The sequence below is a fragment of the Lynx canadensis genome, chromosome D4 (assembly GCF_007474595.2).
Source record: "Lynx canadensis isolate LIC74 chromosome D4, mLynCan4.pri.v2, whole genome shotgun sequence".
NCBI lineage: Eukaryota > Metazoa > Chordata > Mammalia > Carnivora > Felidae > Lynx > Lynx canadensis.
In genome coordinates, this window is record NC_044315.2 from 85,650,913 (window position 1) to 85,670,098 (window position 19,186).

Consider the following 19,186-nt stretch of genomic DNA (forward strand, 5'->3'; position numbering starts at 1 on the left):
GTGCCTAAGGGTCCAGGCCTCTGAGACTGGCAGACCCGGGTGTGAGTCTCAGCTCTCACGCTGACCCCGTGTGAGGATTTGAGCCAACTACTTGACATTTCCAACGAAGCTTCCCTTTCCTCATCTGCAGAATGGGGCAGTGACAGTACTTATCTCCTAGGGTTGTTGTGAGAATTCACTGAGCAATGGGATAAACAGTTGTGAAATGTTGAGCACTTAGTAAATGCTCAGTAAAACGTTAGCTATTGTTACTCTTGCCATTGTTATTAACCAAACGTGGGTTTCTCTGGGTTTGAGGCTAATGCATGGCTTATATTTTATTTTACAGGCTTTCTGTGTTTTTCAGGTGTTCTGTCATGAACATTTACTAGGTCCCTAGTCAAAAAAACCCAAAGTGTAGTGTTTTCTAAAAGCGAACATCTGAATGCTATTACTTGGAAAAAGCATTTCCCAAGAATATGGAAAGGGAATTGAGCACAGTCCCCAGCGTTAGAGTGGAAAAGGAACGGGTGGCCCCGTGGGCCTCATATTCGGCTTGGGAATCCAACGAGCTGAGCCGCCGGGGGCTGCTGGCCGTTCTGTCCACTGGGGCCCTTTCTCTGTCACATGGACGGGAGACCATTCACAGGGCTGCACTTGGCCGCTGTGCCGCGTTGACAGCTGCTTCTAATTGTGCAGAGCTGCACAGGACTAGGGCTGGAAAGGGAGTGTTTGGGAAATTTGCATCGTCTTCATGACCCTAAATCTACATGTGTCCTAAGCACGGTAGTTTGAGGATTTGATGAAGAGGTGGTGGCTGTGAGTTGTTATTCTGTAGAAATTAGTATGACTGAAAGCTGAGAAAGATGAATTACTGTACTCATTCCTTGACCTCTGTCCCCCAGACGCATACCCTGACGCCGAGGAAGGCACCCATTTGTCCCCAGTGATTCTGTCCCCCTCTTGTGGTTTGTCTGGCCAGGGTTCCGAGGCCTTCTGGAGGCCCTCATGTTCGTTTCTCCCAGGGCCCTGCCTCCTCCCTTTCTCCGCACACAGTCCCTGGCGGGTGTTTATTTCACATTACTAAAGTGAACTGCCCTCCTGTGAGAACATTACACCCCATGTATGCGATTATAGTACAAACTAGACTGCAGTCCAGCTGAAGATCACTTGATGGGTTTACATCCACTCTGCCACTCTCTTGCTCGTGTTATCAGGGCAATAAAACCTACCTAACACATGCGGGAGGCTTTTGGAAGCCTACCTCTTCAGTCGCTCCCTTGCCTTCCCATCCCACTCAATAAAATAAAATCCAGTCCTTACTTGCCCTCCAGGCCGGGCTATGACCTGGCCTCCCATCTGCTTCCTTTCTTACCACCTCTCCTCCCACTGCTCTGCTCCAACCACATTGGCTACGCTGCTGTCCTCAGCCCAGCCCCTGCCTTGGTCTGTTCCTTCATATCATTCACCCCTTCTCTCGGCTGGGAGCCTGCTGGAGTCCCACGTGAGGCCCGCAGCTCTGTCCTGGCTTTGGTGAGGACAGCCTCACCCTCTTCATCGCCTGCATGTGTGGCCGGGGCACATTCAGTCACCTGCTCGTTGTGTCATTTTTCACTTAGAAATGGAAGGTGATGGCAACCGTGCCCACTCTGAGGGTCCTGTGAGGGTGAGACGAGACCCTCAGCACGTGCCAGGTGTTAGCACGGTTCCTGGCACAAAGTCGGTAGTCAGTAAAGCTTACTGGCTGGGCCTTGGTCCTTGTCCCAGGCATAGTTGGAGTCCTGCTGCCCAGGGACTGCTCTTCTGGGCACCTTATCCCCATCAGACTCCAGGGTCTCTCCTGATCTGGATCATCTGCCCCTGCTCCCACCTGCCCTGTGCTGCCTTTTCCCTCATTTAAGACACCCATTGAAAGTACTTATAATGTATCAGACATTATTCTAAGCAATTGACAAATATCACCTTATTTACTTCTTTTTTAACGATTTATTTATTTAGTAATCTCTACACCCAATGTGGGGCTCGAACTCACAACCCCAAGATCAAGAGTCACATGCTCTTCTGACTGAGCCAGCGAGTTATATGTTACTTCTTATAACTACTGCGTGAGGGAGGTGCTGTCCCTGCCAGTTTTCAGATGAGCAGGGTCGGGCCCTGGGGGTGGCAATGGCTTGGCCAGGATCACACAGCCAGCTGGTTGTGAGTCAGCCCCAGTCCATCTGAGTCCTTAACTGCTGTACTCCAGGGTCTCTCTTTTCTCAACCCTCGTGCCCTCCCCATTCACTCCTAAGACCAGAGCCAGCCCCGCTCCTGGGTTCCAAGTGGGAGGCCCCCATGGAGCATCTCTCATTCCTACCTCCAGCCCCAGGACCCCTACTTCCACACCAGGACAAGAGGATGCCATGCACCTTTGCTACTGTGATTTCTGCGAGGGTGACAAGTTCTGAAGGTCCTCGAAGGACACAGCAGCCACTCCGTCATTTGCCTGTTCTTAACCATGTCACCAGAGTCTAGGCCCTAAAATGCCTTACCCCTTAGTCAGACCCCACTCCCAGCCCCCAAACTGGCACCGTCTCCCCCGACTGCCTCAGTGGGTCGTCTACTCCCTGGGATGTTTTTAGAACTAGTTTGACTAAGTGTGATTGTCCCCCAGGTTCTTCTGAAGATCGTTCTAGACTGTAGAATGGGAGGAGGGGGGAGGACGGAGAAGGGTCGCCACTGAGCAAAACTGGTAATGCGGTGCCTGTGGCCAGTGGCAGCCTGGTGGTAGCCCATGGAGTCAGACTTCGTGACCTTTCCTTCACGCGATGCGTGTTCCACGTGGACATGTTTTAGGAGCGTGATTTGGAAAAGATTGTAGTCCGGATCAAGCACGTGTGTGGAAGACCCATGTGTTGGCACCGACTTCCTGTGGCCTAGATCCTGCAAGGGTCTCCGGGGAGGACTTGTCCCACTCCCCAGGTTCTAGAGCCTTACTTACCTCACTGGCCCCAGACACGGTCAGGGTCGGGCCTTTCTCAGGCCACCTCAGGCATCTGACTCCCGGACCCCTACGCACAAGGCTGGCAGCTGGTGACTTTCCTGGCAGTGTGGCCCCAGGTAGCTTCACAGGGAGAGCTGCAAGCAGTGTTGACTCTTGGTGTCACGTAGGAATGATTGCGTGAGGTAAAAGTTGTTTCTATATTGGTTAGTAATGTTTCCCCGGTTTCTTTGTAATAAACATTCTCCTTTGACTGTCAGAATGGGTGTCTAAATGAATCTCATGCTGTTAGGTTTTTCATTTAAGGCAGCTGGTCGGACTCCTTTTCGGTTCCAGGCCCACTGACGCTGACGTTGAGGTCCCTGTGGGACACTGGGGAAGGTGTGGCCAGAGGTGGCTGCATATCCTGGTCTGGAGCTCAGGAGAGAAACCGGGCTGGGCACAGATGTGCAGGGCAAGCCACGGAGGTGGATGTGGTCTTCCAGGGAGGACTGTGGACGGAGAAGTATTAATATAGAAGAAGACCATGGACAGATTTAGGTGGATATGGGGCGGGGGGGAAGTACCAGAAAAGAAAAAAGCAGCCAGAAAAGAAGACTGAGGCTAGGGGTTGTGAGAAGACAGCCGGAGAACAGAGAGCGGAGAGCATGGTGCTGAAGGGCTGGTACAGGCAGCGGGAACAGGTGGGGCTGCTGCCCTGCTGGGAAGCTGTCACCAGTAAGGGACAGAGCAGGGTCAGTGGAGCAGGGGCCTGGGAAGGAGGTGGGGAGGGAAGCGGTACTGACAGCCTGGAAAAGATGTCTTTCAGCAGGACTCTCCTTGTTATTATTCTTGTTCGCGGAGAGGAAGGAGGTGAGGGTGCAGGGAAGAGAGAGGGCTGGAGGGCAAGGCTGAGCAGGGGAGGGGACGGGGTCCAGTGCCCAGGAGGAGAGCGGGTCCCCGAGAGGATAGGTTTGCTCTTCCATTGAAGCCAAGGAAGGGAGAGGACGCAAGTGAATTTGCACATTTGGTGGCAGAAAGGTTTCTTCTCACAGCGCCTGTTTTCTCCCTGATGAAGCCAGGGAGCATCCACATGACAGAAGAGAGGCCCCGGAGGAAGCTGGCAAAGGACCGTACAGGCTCATACTCTCCTTTCACATCCAGTTGACCTCAGCAGAGAACTCAGAGCCAAGGACAGGCAGGGTGCGATCAGGGCCCCAGTGCCCTTGGGAGGGGGCTGTGTGGTGGCCCAGGGACAGCCGGGTGGCTCACCCAGGATGCAAGGCCACCAGCCTCAGCCCAACCCCTTGTCTCCTTCTAGAACCAGCCCTGTCTCCTCTGGTCAATTTTAACTTAATTACACTCAGATCAGTTCCATAGCATAGACCTTTTTTAGGCATTAGTGACTGGAAGAGTTTTGTTCTATTACTTCACATTTTCCAAACCCACTTCACACAGATGGAATCTCTTGTAATCCTATAAGGCCAAACACAGAAGAAACAGTGCCAAGGAGGTTGGGCCCAGGACTTGTTTTAGTGCAGATAGAACGGTCTTATTTCTTTTGACGTCCTGATAAATCTTTCTGCCCTGAATTTGGGAGATTTCAACCCCGAGGAACACTCATACTCCATTCATTCAGCAGATGAGGCTTGGCATCCGCTGTGAGCCAGACCCGTGCCCTGCATGTAACCTCCTTTGCCAGGCGTTACTTCTTTCAGTCTCTGCCACAATTCTGTGGAGTTAATTTCGGTGTCCCTGTTTCATCAGCGATGAAAACAGTGCCGACAGAGGTTAACTTGCCTGAGGTCGCCTCGGAAGTAAGTGGCCGGGCGGGATTCAGGGCAAGGTCTTTTGGTTCTTAAGTCCTTCGCTCCTTCCATTTCATCAAGGAACCCCTCAAACACAATGTTTCACTCTGTTGAGGTTTTCATTTTAAATGTTACGCGTCTCTCAACGTGAAAGGTTCTTTAGGGAGTCGTCAAAACCCTGAGAAGTGTAGTTTTTGAACCAGGGTCTTAGAAATGTTCCAATCAAATAAATTTAGGGCAGATGTATTAAGTACTTGCTTTGGTTCCTGCCTGCATGACATCAGCAAAGCGAGAGAGAAATCGTGATAGATTTTGTTAATAATTTGAGATTGCAACAGGAGCACGGTGTGGGAGGAAGTGGAGGGTGTTTGGAGCTTGCGCTGAGTCTGACAGCAATGCGACCCTGGGAAGGGGAAGGTAGATAACGTTCGCCAGCTACTTGTTATGTGCTCCGTGCCCTGCATGTCTGGATCTCACTTAGTCGTTATTTAATGAGCTTCACAGATAAATACAATATGATACCCATTTTAATATGTGAAAACTGAGCTTCTGAGAAGGTTGTCTTCTGAGATCATGCAGCTGGTGTGTGGAGGCCAGGATATGACTGGGTCTGTCTAATTCTAAATAGGATTACAGACTCTTAATGTGTGCACATAAACACATACTTGTGTGTGCATACATACACATGTATATGTGTAAAGCTTTTGCTGTTTATTAAAGAATTCAGGAAAAAACAAAGGGGTGACTATTAACGAGAAATTGGGCAACAACCATGCCTCAGTCCTTGAAACACCCCTTTTATATCTGATTATAATCCATTGCTTTCCAGGACTGGTTCTGGGATCCACAGAGGAGGGAGGTTCTTGTTCTCACAATTAAACTTTGAAAGGGCAATGATATACATTTGCAAAATAATTAAAGTATCTGTTCTAAAGGGGAGGAGAAGTCAATGTAACTGAGGCAGGTTGAATACATATTTTTGGAACAAGGAGAATCATGGTAAACAGAGGTGAATGCTCCATCTCAAAGAGGTTCATGTCTGCTCGTGAAAAGAAATGAGTCAAGGTATTCATTCAAGAGGATGGATCCTGAGCCCCTTCCTCTTTGCTAAATGGATGTGGTGTGAATTACATGAGGTAACAGGTGAAGTGCCTTGGCCAGCCCCTGACGTGCGGGGGACTCTTGATAAATGGGTTTGTTAACGTTCGTTAACGTCCTTGTCATTACTATTCTTTGGGGTCTGCATTGTGAGGGTGTAAAGGACTGGCAAGGTCAAAGATGGTCGTGTTTTCCCATGTGGGTGACCAGGAGGAGAATGGCGCACTTTATAGAAGTGAGACAGCCGGGAGAGGAACAGAGTGCATAGCCCCCGCTTGGTGCCTGAGTGCTTTCAAGTCCAGGCCATTGATCTTATATCCCGAGCTGTCCATTGCCTCCAGCCAGGCTTCACACAGCACCTGTGGCATAGAGTTGGGTCCCGAGATGCATTGGAAGGGCACAGCACTTCAGACAGAGCTGCTCGGCCAACAGGTTTTGTCTCTGGCCATTCCCACTGCCCTCCCTGACTTCCTAGTAGACCCCTATTCCCGCTGCCAGGCAGCTGGCTCTCCCTAAAGATCTTATTAAAGTTCCAGATGTGTGGCAAAAAAAATGTTGTTAATAATAGCAAGGCCTGATACGAATTTAAAGAAGGTCTTGTAACTTAGGGATAGAGAACTTTCGTCTGCCTCCTTTATTCTGTTCTTTGCCAGCGCTCCCAAGCCACATGCTGAGAACGCTGGCCCTTGGATAATGGGTTTTCTCTGGTCTTCTTCTGCACCCAAGTCATCCTGTTACAGTGTTCCTGTTAACTCCCTTGGGTAGGAACCAGCCTCACAGATGGGTAAAATTTAGATAATTTGATTATTCAAATTATAACATTAAACCTGTTGGAAAAGAGACGAGGCCCTTGAAGAAGATGTTAAAGGCAACCTCTCCTTCTATCCCCCTGTTGGTTGTACGAGATAGGGGAGGGGCTGACTTCAGGAAGGGGTGTGAGGTGGTCCCAGAATCTTCTCTGATTACAGTGGGCGGGGGCAAGGAGGTTCCCTCATGCCAGGAGTGGAGGGTATCACGTGGCCAATGAACTCTGAAATCGTTTATCCATATTTCACTTTAAAATTAAAAAAAAAAATTTTTTTTTTCAACGTTTACTTATTTTTGGGACAGAGAGAGACAGAGCATGAACAGGGGAGGGGCAGAGAGAGAGGGAGACACAGAATCGGAAACAGGCTCCAGGCTCTGAGCCATCAGCCCAGAGCCTGACGGACGCGGGGCTCGAACTCACGGACCGCGAGATCGTGACCTGGCTGAAGTCGGACGCTCAACCGACTGCGCCACCCAGGCGCCCCTCACTTTAAAATTTTTAAGTTCACCTGGGAGGATGGGTCTTTCTAGCTAACACATTATGCCCTCTCGCAGACAGTTTACCTTCAGAAGGGACTTCTGGTCCCAGGGGAACTGGCAGAGGAGGCAGTTTGTGGTTAAGGATATTTTGGCACAGAAGTCCTGGGAAATGTGGCCAGGGTTATGGGGCAAAGTGTCCTACTTTCCATCCTCACTCCTGGGGGTCCCGGGGTGCACCTCCATCTACAGACCCAGCCCTCCTCTCCAGAGGACGAGGAGAAGACTGACCCACCCTGGTGAAGATATGGATGGCCAGGGCTTTGGCCCTTCCCCACCTTTGTGTCCATATTCCAGTTAGATGTCCCTTGTGTGTTAGAATCGCTGTTGAAATTGACTCTGTGCTTCCTAGGAACTAGCCAGCTGTGGATGGAGTAAGAAGGAGAAACATAGTCTCGCCCCCAACGTTGTGGCCTTTACCCGGAGGTTTAACCAGGTAAGCAGTACCCCTTGCCTGTGCGTGGCCGGATAGCGATCTGTTGTCCCCTTGGGCTGGGAGCCCTGCCAGGGTTCAATCCCAGGCACCTGGCCCCAGGTCCAAACCCCTCTTCCCGAACCATCCCGCCCATCAATCCTTTTGCCTGCACGGTCCTTCTTCACAGCAGGTGGAACCAAATACATCTTTTCCTGGGTTTAAATTGCTTCACTGGCTGCCAGTTCCAGCTAAGCTAAGGCTCAAGCACCTTAATTTCCCTGCAGGGTCCTGCACGGTGGGTCTGGTTTCTGTCCACCCCTCCAGTCTCCTCTCTTGTCCCTTTCCCTGCTCCGCAGGCTTCAGCCATCCTGGCCTCCTTCTCTTCCCTGATGCACCCTCTCTGCCCCATCAGGCCCCAGATGTGCTGTCCTCTCAGTTCAGAATTCTTCCTCTCTGTTTAGCCCCCAGTCTGATCTTAGTCTGAGTGTCACTTCTGTGGGGAGCTCTCTGTGAACCCCTCGCCCGTGCGAGGTCTTGCTGTCAGACATTCTCTCACTGCCCCCTGTGCTTCTTTTTCCATCTGGTCCTCTGCTCATCTGTCCTCGCTTTGTGCAGCTCCTTCGCCTCCGTCTTCCTTGCCCAGTCTGTGGGCTCCGTGAAGGCAGGAGCCATATCCATCTCGTTCACCAGTGCACCTCCCGCCACCTGGCCTAATGTCAGGCATATGATAGACCCTCAGTACGTACATGTGGAGTGGATGAATGAGGTGCTCGGAACTTTGAGTGCCCGATGCCCTGGTCACCGGCCCCATACATACTACTGCAAACTGACTTGATCCAACCAGCGCCTTTGCGCCAGTATGAAGATCTGCACCCCCACTTAAGGGAACGATGATGAAGACTTGGACCAGCTGAGGGCAGTGGGCTTCTGGCTTCTCAGCCAGATCTACCAGAATGAGATCTCTGGTAGAAAGCACCCTCTAAGACCTCCCTTGGATGGACCAAACCCCCAAATGGTGCTGTTGACAGTTTTTCTTCCTTCTTGTTTTTCTGGTTTCAAATGAGGACAGTGGTTTAGAAATTGCATAGTGTGCGTGACTGGACCTCGGGGTGACGGGCCTGGGTTTCCTTTGGGCCTTCCCACTCAGAAATGCTGGGCCCTGTGCATCACCGCTGCCCAGCCCTCCCCAGGCTTCCCCAGCCTCGTCTACCACCGGAGGATGGGGAGAGCCTCCGAGAGGCACCAGCTTTTCGTCTGGAGATCAAGACTGAAGTTTGCATTATTGTTGTTATACTAGGAACTAAGAAGGACCTAGGCATCTGCAGTGGGGCTGTATGCACTGTTTGTTTTGAACAGAGAAGTTCTGAAGGCTTTTGTTTTCTTGCTCTTTCTTTTCAAAATCTTTTCCTTTTCAACTGAGCTTAGGCTTTAAAAAAGAAAACAGATGTGCACACACTGTCAGAGGATTCATAGTTTCCTTCACAAAACTATTTGACTGGAAGCCAGCTCAGTCCCACCTCTGGCCAGCCACAGTGCTCCCGGAGGAGGGCCGCTGGGGGCTCTGATGTAATCTGCTTTGCACGCGGAGGTCAGGTCAGCCTGGCAGAGGGTGGTGCGGCTCGTTCTGCGACCAGTTGCATCGTGTCCAGATCAGACCAAGCGGGTGAAGCGAGCCAGAAGCGAAGTCGCATTTTCCCAAACAGGACGCTCTGAGAAATGGTCTTGCTGCCAGCCTGTCAGCTAGCTACTCAGAGCGAGCAGCTCCTGGACACAGCCATTTGGCTTCAAAACTGGCCAACAGCCAGGCCCGGTCAGCCACTGGGGCTGCTTTCTCTGAGATGAACCGATTGGCATCCCTTCCTGGCAGACTTTTATATGTGAGAACAAGGCTCCCCATCAGACTCCAGATAAAGGAAAGCAGGTCAGTTGCCTTTGTGAGCCTCGGTTTCCTTATCTGTAAATGAGAATAACAGTATGACTCACCTTGCACAGTTGCTGTGGAGATTAAATGAAATGGCACACGAAGAGCTCTTAGCACAGTGTCTGGCATGTAGTAAGCGTCCAAATGTTTTCGGGGAAAGTAAGAGAGAACAGGAAGATTAGCTGATTGCAAGGAGGTTGCCCGCAGATATGGGGCTTCTCGTGGCCAAACCAGAAACCCAGTGGCCAGACCCTGTGGGCTTGCCTGCTTTCTCTGTGGGACCTGAGTCCCTTGGAATTTGTTCCTAGAGCTCATGGAGGGATGGCAGCACCCAGCTGAGTTCACTGAGCTGTCTGCTCTGGGCCAGACTCCTATCTCAGCCCCAAGGAGTTCACCACAGACCACAGAAGTGCTCCACCTTTTTTGAATCATGTGTTCTTTTGAGAATTTGAAAAATATATATGCATATGTGAACCCGTTTCCAGATAAATGCAGAGATGTATAAATTTGCATTTAATTTTAGTGAGTTCAGTGCTTGCCCCCTCAAAATGTGTGCACGAACACTTTAGGGGTCTGTGAGCAACAGCCTAAGAAGCTGTGGTCACAGAGAATCAAACCCCTACGGGTTTGCATCCTAGCCCTACAACCTACTAGCTTTCCCATCTTGGGTTGTCTTTTGACCTTTCACCTTCCTTATTTATAAAGTGGGAAGAATCATTTCAAGTGGTTTTGAAGATTAAATGAGAATTGTGGATGTAAAGGGTTTGGCCCAGTACTTGACACATAGTAAACAATTAGCATTAGCTGTAAAAAGGGTGTAGAGTAGTGGGAGCTCTGAACTGAAGGACAGTGAGGCCTGGGACTGGTTGCTGGCAGCAGAGTTGGAATTGTGTCCTGAAGATGCTGAAGAATTAGGGAAAGATGAGGAGGGAATTGGGAGAACTTGGTTCTGGTCTAGATTCTACTGCTAACCTGTTTCAGGCCTCGGGCAAGTCACTTCCTCTCTCTGGGTCTCAGGATCCTTATTGGGCAGGGCCAAAGGTTCCTGGTTCCAGGAAGCTGGGTCCCTTCTCTGGCAGCTTCCTCCTCTGTGGCTGCAAGATGGCTGCCAACAGATCCTGGCTCACATCCTGTTGTGAGGGCAACCCCCAGCAGAAAAATCTTGCCTCCTTTTCAGTAGCTCTGTCATCTGATGTTTAGCTGCTTTGGCAGTCTTCACTCTGACCAGGAAGACATGAGGCTCTGGTTGGCCAGGTCTTAGAAATAAGCCTGCCCATGGAGCTAGGGGCAGGGGGCCTAGGCCACATGAGCTGAGAATGGAGAAGTGATAGTTCCTCAAGAAACTAAGATGTCAGCCAATTAGGAATAGAGGGGAACTTCCTCAACTTGATAAAGGACACTTACAAAAACCCTGCAGCCAACATCATACTTAATGGTAAAACATTGGATGATTTCCCCCTAAGAGTGGTTAAGATGTGCTCTTTCAATACTTCCATTCAGTCGTATTGGAAGTCCTGATTAGTGCAAAAAGAAAAAAAAAAGATATGACGATATACAGATTGAAAAGGAAGAAATGAAACTGACTTTACTCACATATGACATGATTGTGTATATAGAAATTCTCAAAGAAATCTGTAAAAAAATTTACTGTAACTAGTAAGTGAATATAGCAAGGGTGCAGAACACAAGATCAATATACAAAAGCTGTCCTATATATAAGCAGTAAAGAATGAGAATTTGAAATAGAAAGCCCCCACGCCACTTACAATACACACACACACACACACACACACACACACAATGCTTAGGTATAAATCTAACAAAGTACATAAACGTTCTGTATGTGGAAAGCTGCAAAACGCTGATGAAAGAAATCACAGTATATTGAAACAGATAAATATTCCATCTTCATGGTCTGGAAGACTCCCAACTTGATCTATAGAGTGAAGCAAATCCCAATCAAAATCCTATCAAGCTATTTTGTAGGTTGAAAAAACTGATTCTAAAATATATATGGGAAGATTAAAGACAGAATAACCAGCGCAATGCTGAAAAAGAGCCAAGTTGGAGGCCTCGCTCTACCTGATTTCAGGACTAACTGTAAAGCTACAGTAATCAAGACAGCATGGTCCTGACAAAAGAAAAGACACCTAGTAATGGAACAGAACAGACAGCCCTCAATGGAGGAAGGGTAATCTCTTCAACAAAATGGTACTGGAACAATTGGAACATTTTTTTAATGTATGTAAAATAACGGACCTAGACACAGACTGTATAGATCTTTCATAAAAATTAACTCAAGGGGCGCCTGGGTGGCGCAGTCGGTTAAGCGTCCGACTTCAGCCAGGTCACGATCTCGTGGTCCGTGAGTTCGAGCCCCGCGTCAGGCTCTGGGCTGATGGCTCGGAGCCTGGAGCCTGCTTCTGATTCTGTGTCTCCCTCTCTCTCTGCCCCTCCCCCATTCATGCTCTGTCTCTCTCTGTCCCAAAAATAAATAAAAACGTTGAAAAAAAAATTTTAAAAAAAATTAACTCAAAATAGGGTGCCTGGGTGGCTCAGTCAGTTGAGGGTCTGATTCTTGATTTCAGCTCAGGTCATGACCTCACAGTTGTGAAATTGAGTCCCGTGTCAGGCTTCACGCTGAGCATGGAGCCTGCTGAAGATTCATTCTCTGTCTTTCTCTCTCTCTCTCTCTCTCTCTCCCTCTCCTCCTCTCTCCCTCCCCCTCCCCACCTCTGCCCCTCTTCCCTGCTCACACATTCTCTCTCTCTAAAAAAAAAAAACAAAACAAAAAACTCAAAATGGAGCGTAAACCTAAATGTGAAAGACAAAACTATAAAACTTTTAGGAGAAAACATAGAAGAAAATCTATATGACCTTTGGTGATGAGTTATTAAATGTAACACCAAAAGTACAATCCATGGAAGAAAAAACTGATTAAGTTGGGCTTCATTAAAATTAGAAATTTCTGCTCTGCAAAAGACACTGGTAAGATAATTAAAAAACAAAGCACAGCCTGGGGAAATACTCACAAAACACATATCTGGTAAAAGAATTGTATCCAAAATATACTCTTAAAACTCAACATTAAGAAAACAACCCAATTAAGAAATGGGCAGAAGATCTGGACACCTCACCAAAGAAGTACAGATGGCAAACAAACATATAAAAAGATGCTCAACGTCATTTGTCACTGGGGCAATGCAAGAACACTATGCACCTTTTAGAAGAGCTAGAATAAAACAGTGACAATACCAGTTGCTGGCAAGTATCCGGAGCAGTACAAACTCTCATTCATTGCTGGTGGAAATGCAAAACGGTACAGTCCAGCAATTACACTCCTAGATAATTATCCAGCTTCTTTGAAATCTTCTGTATACACATACACACAAATATCTTTATAGCAGCTTTATTCATCATTGTCAATAACTGAAAAGGACTAAGATATCCTTCAATAGGTGAATGGATAGACCAACTGGTAAATCCATACAATGGAAGAGTATTCACCAAAAAAATAAATAAATAAAGGAATCAGCCCTCAAGCCATATAAAGACATGGATGAATCTCAAATGCATATTACTAAGTGAAAGAAACCAGTCTGACATATGTATGATTACTTCCACCTCCCCGCTCCCAGCTTTTTAAAAACATTCTGGGAAATGTAAAAACGTTTTTCAAAAAGGTAAAACTAACGATGATAAACAGATTGATCAGTGGGTTGCCAGAGGTTTGAGACGGGGAGAGCATTGAGTAGGTGAAGCACAGAGGATTTTTTAGGGTGGTGAAACTATTCTATGTGATGCTGTATGATACATAGTGTCATTTGGACACACGACACTGTGCATATGTGGAAACTCCTAGAACTTTCCATCACCAAGAGTAAACTTTAGTGTATTGCAAATTTGAAAAATTTATTGTGGAAATTAATGAAATCTAGAATGGAATACGTAACATAAAATCTAACCACATTATAAATGTATGAAACAACATCACTGAGGAGGGTGAGGTGAAAGGTGCTGAATTAAGTAACTTTGGAAATGAGGGGAGCCTGTAACACTGAAGACGAAAGGAACTGTATATAAGCTCTATACTCTAGTTAATATAGCTGCTTCCCAAGTGCATTGGGTAACAATTCTGAAGCTCTTTTACATGAATACTGGAATTGAACAATTAAGGAAATGGATGGCAGATGGTAGGACCCAGGTTTTTCACTGTTGGGAGTGGAAAGTTACAGATGAGCAAGGGGGAGACATCAATATAAACTCACTTATTTTAATATAGATACAGATGGTTGCATGTAGAAATATTTATAGATGTGTATATGTACATGTTAGTATACACGCGCGCGCGCACACACACACACACACACACACACACGTATGCATGTATTCGCTTGCTCTCCCCGCTGAGAGAACCTAGAAACATTGATGCCCAGTAGCAACAAGTACACCCAGCACCCAGATCTTGTTTTCTCATACCATTCTCTAACAAAAGGAACCAGGGCTCCTTGGAGAAATGGCTGGTTTAATCCTGGGGCAATAGCATCTCGATGAGCCTATAGCATCATGTAGTTCCAGAAAATAAGGAAGTGCTCAAACCAACCAACCAGCCAACCAACTAAAACAATGCTGGGTAGGTCAAAGGAACATAGGAGCCAACTGAAAGAGCTTTCAATGACCAAAGCTGGAATAATTTGAGCAAGAAAATAAATAACAGTATTGGGTTATAATCCCAAGTGTTACGTAGGTATCCATGAGTCTTTTCTGATATAAATAAGTGATTGCATAAATAAATGGGGAAGAATAGGCAAATTTCCTGTGCAGAATAATTCCAATAGCTCACTTCCTTCTATAGTGACTTCTTTCCAGAGTCTGAGGTGATACTATTATTTATGTAAAAGTTTCCTATTAATGGCCATTTCTTTTCTGTTCTTTTACTTTATGAACAGTACTTTGGTGAATCCTTTTACATTAGTTCCTCTAAATTTCTGTGTTTCATAAAACAAAAATTCTAGGGAGAATAGAAGTTTAACATCTTTCAAGTTATATTTAAGTTGCTCTTCAAAATGGTCCTATAAATTTATACTCCCCAAAACAGTGTAAAATAGTACCAGTTTCTCTACATTCTTGGTACAGTACATGACCCACAAGGGGTTAATGTATTTTCCTTAATACACAAAGAACTTTACTAAATCAGTAGTAAGAGGACAGCTGTCCCAATAGAAAGATGGCTAAGGATCTGAGCAGGTAATTCACAGGGCAGATAGTACAAATGGCCCATAAATATTTGTAACAAAAAACTGAAAAAAAAAGTACAAAAGATATGTTAATTGAATAGTAATGGAAGAAATGCAAAATAGAAACAATGAGATATTATTTTGCCTGTTTGGTTAGTAAAAAAAAAAAAAAATTGCAATAACCTCTTTGTGCAGGGGGCTGTGGATCAGCTCAAACTTGTTGATGGATAAACAAATAGACCTTTTGGAGGCCAAGTTTTTATATGTGCTTTTGAAAAAAGGTACACATACTTTTATTCACTCCACCTTACTAGAATTTACCCTAAGACCATAATTAAAAATGTATAAAGATTTTTGTGTAAATATGCTTACCACAGCATTGTTCAGTACAACAAAATAATTAGAAGTAGCCTACCCAACAATAGGAGGTGACTTAATGATGATATTTCCCTAAGGTGGAATATTATTCAGGTGGAATAATATATACCAATTTAACTGAAAAAGACAGACGTATGGAAAAGAGAGAAGAAGGACACAAACCACGATGTCCGTCATCATGGTCTGTGTATGAGAATGAGGTCGCGAATGATTTCTGCCTTTTGTGCCTATCTCTGTGTCCTTTGTTTTCTGCCTTAAACTTCTCTTCAATTTTGTAGGTAGAGAAGAGAAGAAAAAATGTTTGAAACTTTCTTGATTCTACTTTTGTAATGTCTTTCCTACCTGCCCCTTCTCTCCCGTCTCCTTCAACATGGGCCTAGCGCAAGCCTCCTGCCTGTCACTTAGACCATTGCATCAGGTTCCTGATGGGTGTCCCCGCCCCTACAGAAGACTCTTCCTTCTTGGCTTGGAAACCTATGGAAGTCTCCCCATGTAGAATAGCACCTAAGGTCCTTCTTGTCATCTTGTTGCTCCAGACCCCCACATTCTGGCCTTCGATGCCCTTTCCAGCGTTAATTTCCCCCATCTACCTTGACCCCACAGAGCACCCACAACACCAGACCAGTCTGTCCGCTCAGCTCTCCCTGGTCATGGTGTATACAGCCATACCTTAATCCCGTCTCTACCTGTTTGAAGTCTATCCATCTTTCAAGCCCTGCCTCTTCCAGCAAGCCTTCCCCTATCATTACCTCCCCCATGTTCTAGTCCACTTAGGTTGAACTTCTTCCTTGTCCATGATCGCCAGGTGATTTGGGGAGGGTCCTGCCTCTTCCTTTGGTCCCTTCCATACCAGGCAAGGGCTGACAGGGTCTGGACTCACAGTGTCAAGTCTGCACACAGTACAGGCTTCATGAAAATCTGTTGAATTGAACTGACTCAGAGTTGCTTCCGCTTACCGCGTGCTGCAGATCAGAGTCAACTCTGCCATGTTCCATAATTATGCCTTAAATCCGTGTGATTTGGGGGCATGCAGGAATCTATTAAATTATACATATAAACTATCACACTTGAGGTTATGTGGCATAAAAATGTGCGTGTATTAAAATATAAGGTTTATGGGCATGTCACTTGGTGTTCAGAAAGTCTTTCTTCCATAACTGGCTAGTAAAACTTCGGAGTCTGAACTTAATTTTAGGCAATTCCTTGGAAAAAATGATTCTATGGAAAACTGGGCATGTCCTGGAGGCAACCACAGATAATTACGCAGAAAAAAACTTTTCTATAATATTCCTGCTTAACATAAAAAGCAAATTTTTTATTCTTGGTTACTCTTCTCTTGTTTTCGCATTGAAAAGTGACTATTTCAGGGAAGAGAGTAAATTTGGTTGCAGCAGTAAATGTGCCTTGTTAAGTCTGGAATATCCCCGTTTTTCTTTGTAAAATTTAGAGGTTTTACATGCCTTGCATTCCTTTCAACTGCACACAACCAACCCGGTACCCTGCTCAGCCCTCTCTCTCTCTCTTTCTCTTGGTCATGCTGTCAATCCACCCTTGGGTGTCTATGTGTCACACAGCACTGTTGTTACAGTAGTGGGACACTTCCTAGAGGTCCTTGGCACGAAGCCCCTTTTGTGTTGCCCTGAGGTGTCACGTGAGTCAATGATACCCTGGTAGAGAATTTGCTTGTTCCCAGAAAGATTCAAGGGGCTTGGGGATGTTGATTTCTGTGAGAGGTCAGGCATGAACAGTGTTCTGAGCCCAAAGTGCCACTGTGTCCTTCTGGCATGTGTAGTCTTCAGAAAAACCTGTCTCTTCCCCTGCATTGCTTTATGGAACTTTGAAAGATGCTTTTGTATCATTTAACTTACTGGGCGAACCCTCTCCTAGAAAATTAAATTTCTTACAGTTGTGCAAATACTGGTGAATCCTTCTCGTCTTGGGTCTGCCTGGGGATATAGATCTCATGGGTGGTACTGCCCATGTACATATCCCTTAGTCTGGCCACTGGTCCTTCCATCCATCCAACCATCCATCCGTGGTCTTCCCACAACTGGGGTCCTTCTGAGCAGAAATCTGTCTGGTGCATCTCAGAATTCCCTGCAGCGGCTTCAGAGAGATTACTATGTCATGGAGGCCCAGTAACTCCCCTGGACGATGAGGAAAGTACTTGTCTCTCTTAGCACCACTGTGCATGTTGGAGAGGAGGTGCTGAAGGAGGGAGCCATTTGTAGGCTAGATGTTGTACGTAAAGGGACCCTCAACCACATGCACCCCCAGGCTGGAAGGCTGTGCTCTTCCAGTTTCCCGACCTCTGGGAAATCCCCGTTTGTGGTGGGCGAGGGCAACATGGGTGGTCCGGCATTTAACCCCTGTATTTGACTTTACAGGTCAGTTTTTGGGTTGTACGAGAAATTCTAACAGCACAGACTTTAAAAATAAGGGCAGAAATCCTGAGCCATTTTGTGAAAATAGCCAAGGTAAGATGTTTTATTTTTTTTTCCTTCCTCCCTCCCTCCCTCCCTCCCTCCCTCCCTCCCTCCCTCCCTCCCTCCCTTCCTTCCTTCCTTCCTTCCTTCCTTCCTTCCTTCCTTCCTTTTTGTTTCAGAGTGTGTTTCCTCAGTACTTTGGGAGCTGCTTTGCTCTGGGCCTGCTGGGCAGGGTTCAAACAGAAGGCTGTGACCTGACCTCTCCAGGCTGTAAGATGGGCCTAGGTGCCCACTCAGCCTCCCTGCCCCCGTGCACGCATCGCACTGTGGCCTGCTATCCGTTACCATGGCAGCCAGCTATTCTCTTTAGCTGGCCATTCTGCGGGGCCCTAGGGGCTCCCTCTGGGGTCCCTCCATCCTCTGTTTCAGATTTAGCCCTTCCTGGGGGGGGGGTGACGGGTTATGTGATACCATCACACCCTGCACAGTTTTGTCCCCAGTCAGCAGAGCTCATCCCACCGCATCCTGAGTTTAAGGCCTGGGCCCCGTGACCCTGCTGGCTCTCACCCCCACCTCTGCCCCTGCCCCAATAGGTTCTGTCCTTGCAGGTTGTTGAGCACCGGGCTTACGTCTGCACCCCGCCTTTCCCCTCCTCTTCCCTGACGCCTGCCAGCCCAGGCAATGACAGCATGGGCTTCCCCAGACCACTGTCATCACTTCCATGGCCCTGCCAGCTCCTCGCCGTACGCAGCTGCTGACCGTCAGGCTTACCCACGTCTGGGCGGCGCACTGCTGTGCTGTCTGGTTCGCTGCGGGGTGTGTGTGCGTGTTGCGTCCCCACCCAGTCCCCGGGCAAGCTGGCCTTTACTGATTGCCCTTCACGAGCCAGGCACCTCAGCAGCCACCTTCCCGAAATGGTCACGTTTGAGGTTCACTTTGTTAGAAGGCCACTTCCAGAGCGGGGAGGAGGGATGTAGGGAGGTGGGCGTCCGTGCCCGGGGCCCTGCAGCCAGTGAGCTGGGGCGTGTCTCTGCTTTCAGGGGAGCGGCTCTCCCACCCCTCGTGGGAAGGGCAAGGGCATCGATCTATAAGTATGCCCGGGGCAGCAGACACTAGCACGCCCTGTGTGTTCTGAAGAATTTGGAACCGTGCTGGGCTTTGCGATGCTTGCTGCTGGCAGTGAGCTTACGCTGGGCCACGGGAGAAAGCAGATGAAGTTCCAGCCCACCTGGGGCTTTCAAGAAACGAGCTGACGGCGCCCAGACTATCCCTCCTTAACCTCTGCCGTCTTCCAGCGGTGGCTCGTCATCCTGGCCTTGTGCCCTGGCTGTGTTCTTGTGTAGGCTCCCCTTCCTCTGGACCTTGCCATCCCATCTACAAAATGAAAGGGGTGGATTAGGTGATCTCCCAGAGGGCCTTCAGCTCTAAAAGAAACTGTGTGACAGGCATGGCAATTCAGATATGTAGGATGAAATTCACTTCTCTCAGAGAACCTATTAATACACACAGGGAACAATTAGAGATTGTTACAAGATGTATGAAATGAAGTATTAACTTGTGTGGTAAGGGAGAAATCTCAGTAGGGACAGGGCCGTGAGGACCAGGCATAAGGGCTTGTCAT

General features: G+C 47.6%; 1 protein-coding gene across 6 annotated transcripts in view; it reads left to right on the forward strand.

Moving 5' to 3' along the window:
- The window catches only part of RALGPS1 (Ral GEF with PH domain and SH3 binding motif 1), a 275,362-nt gene that overhangs the window by 89,049 nt on the left and 167,127 nt on the right, over window positions 1-19,186 (forward strand). For all 6 annotated transcript variants that reach the window (XM_030293121.1, XM_030293123.1, XM_030293126.1 and 3 more), the window contains exons 6-7: window positions 7,541-7,624; window positions 17,527-17,616. In XM_030293121.1, the coding sequence (XP_030148981.1) occupies window positions 7,541-7,624; window positions 17,527-17,616 (174 nt within the window). The remainder of the gene's footprint in view (window positions 1-7,540; window positions 7,625-17,526; window positions 17,617-19,186) is intronic.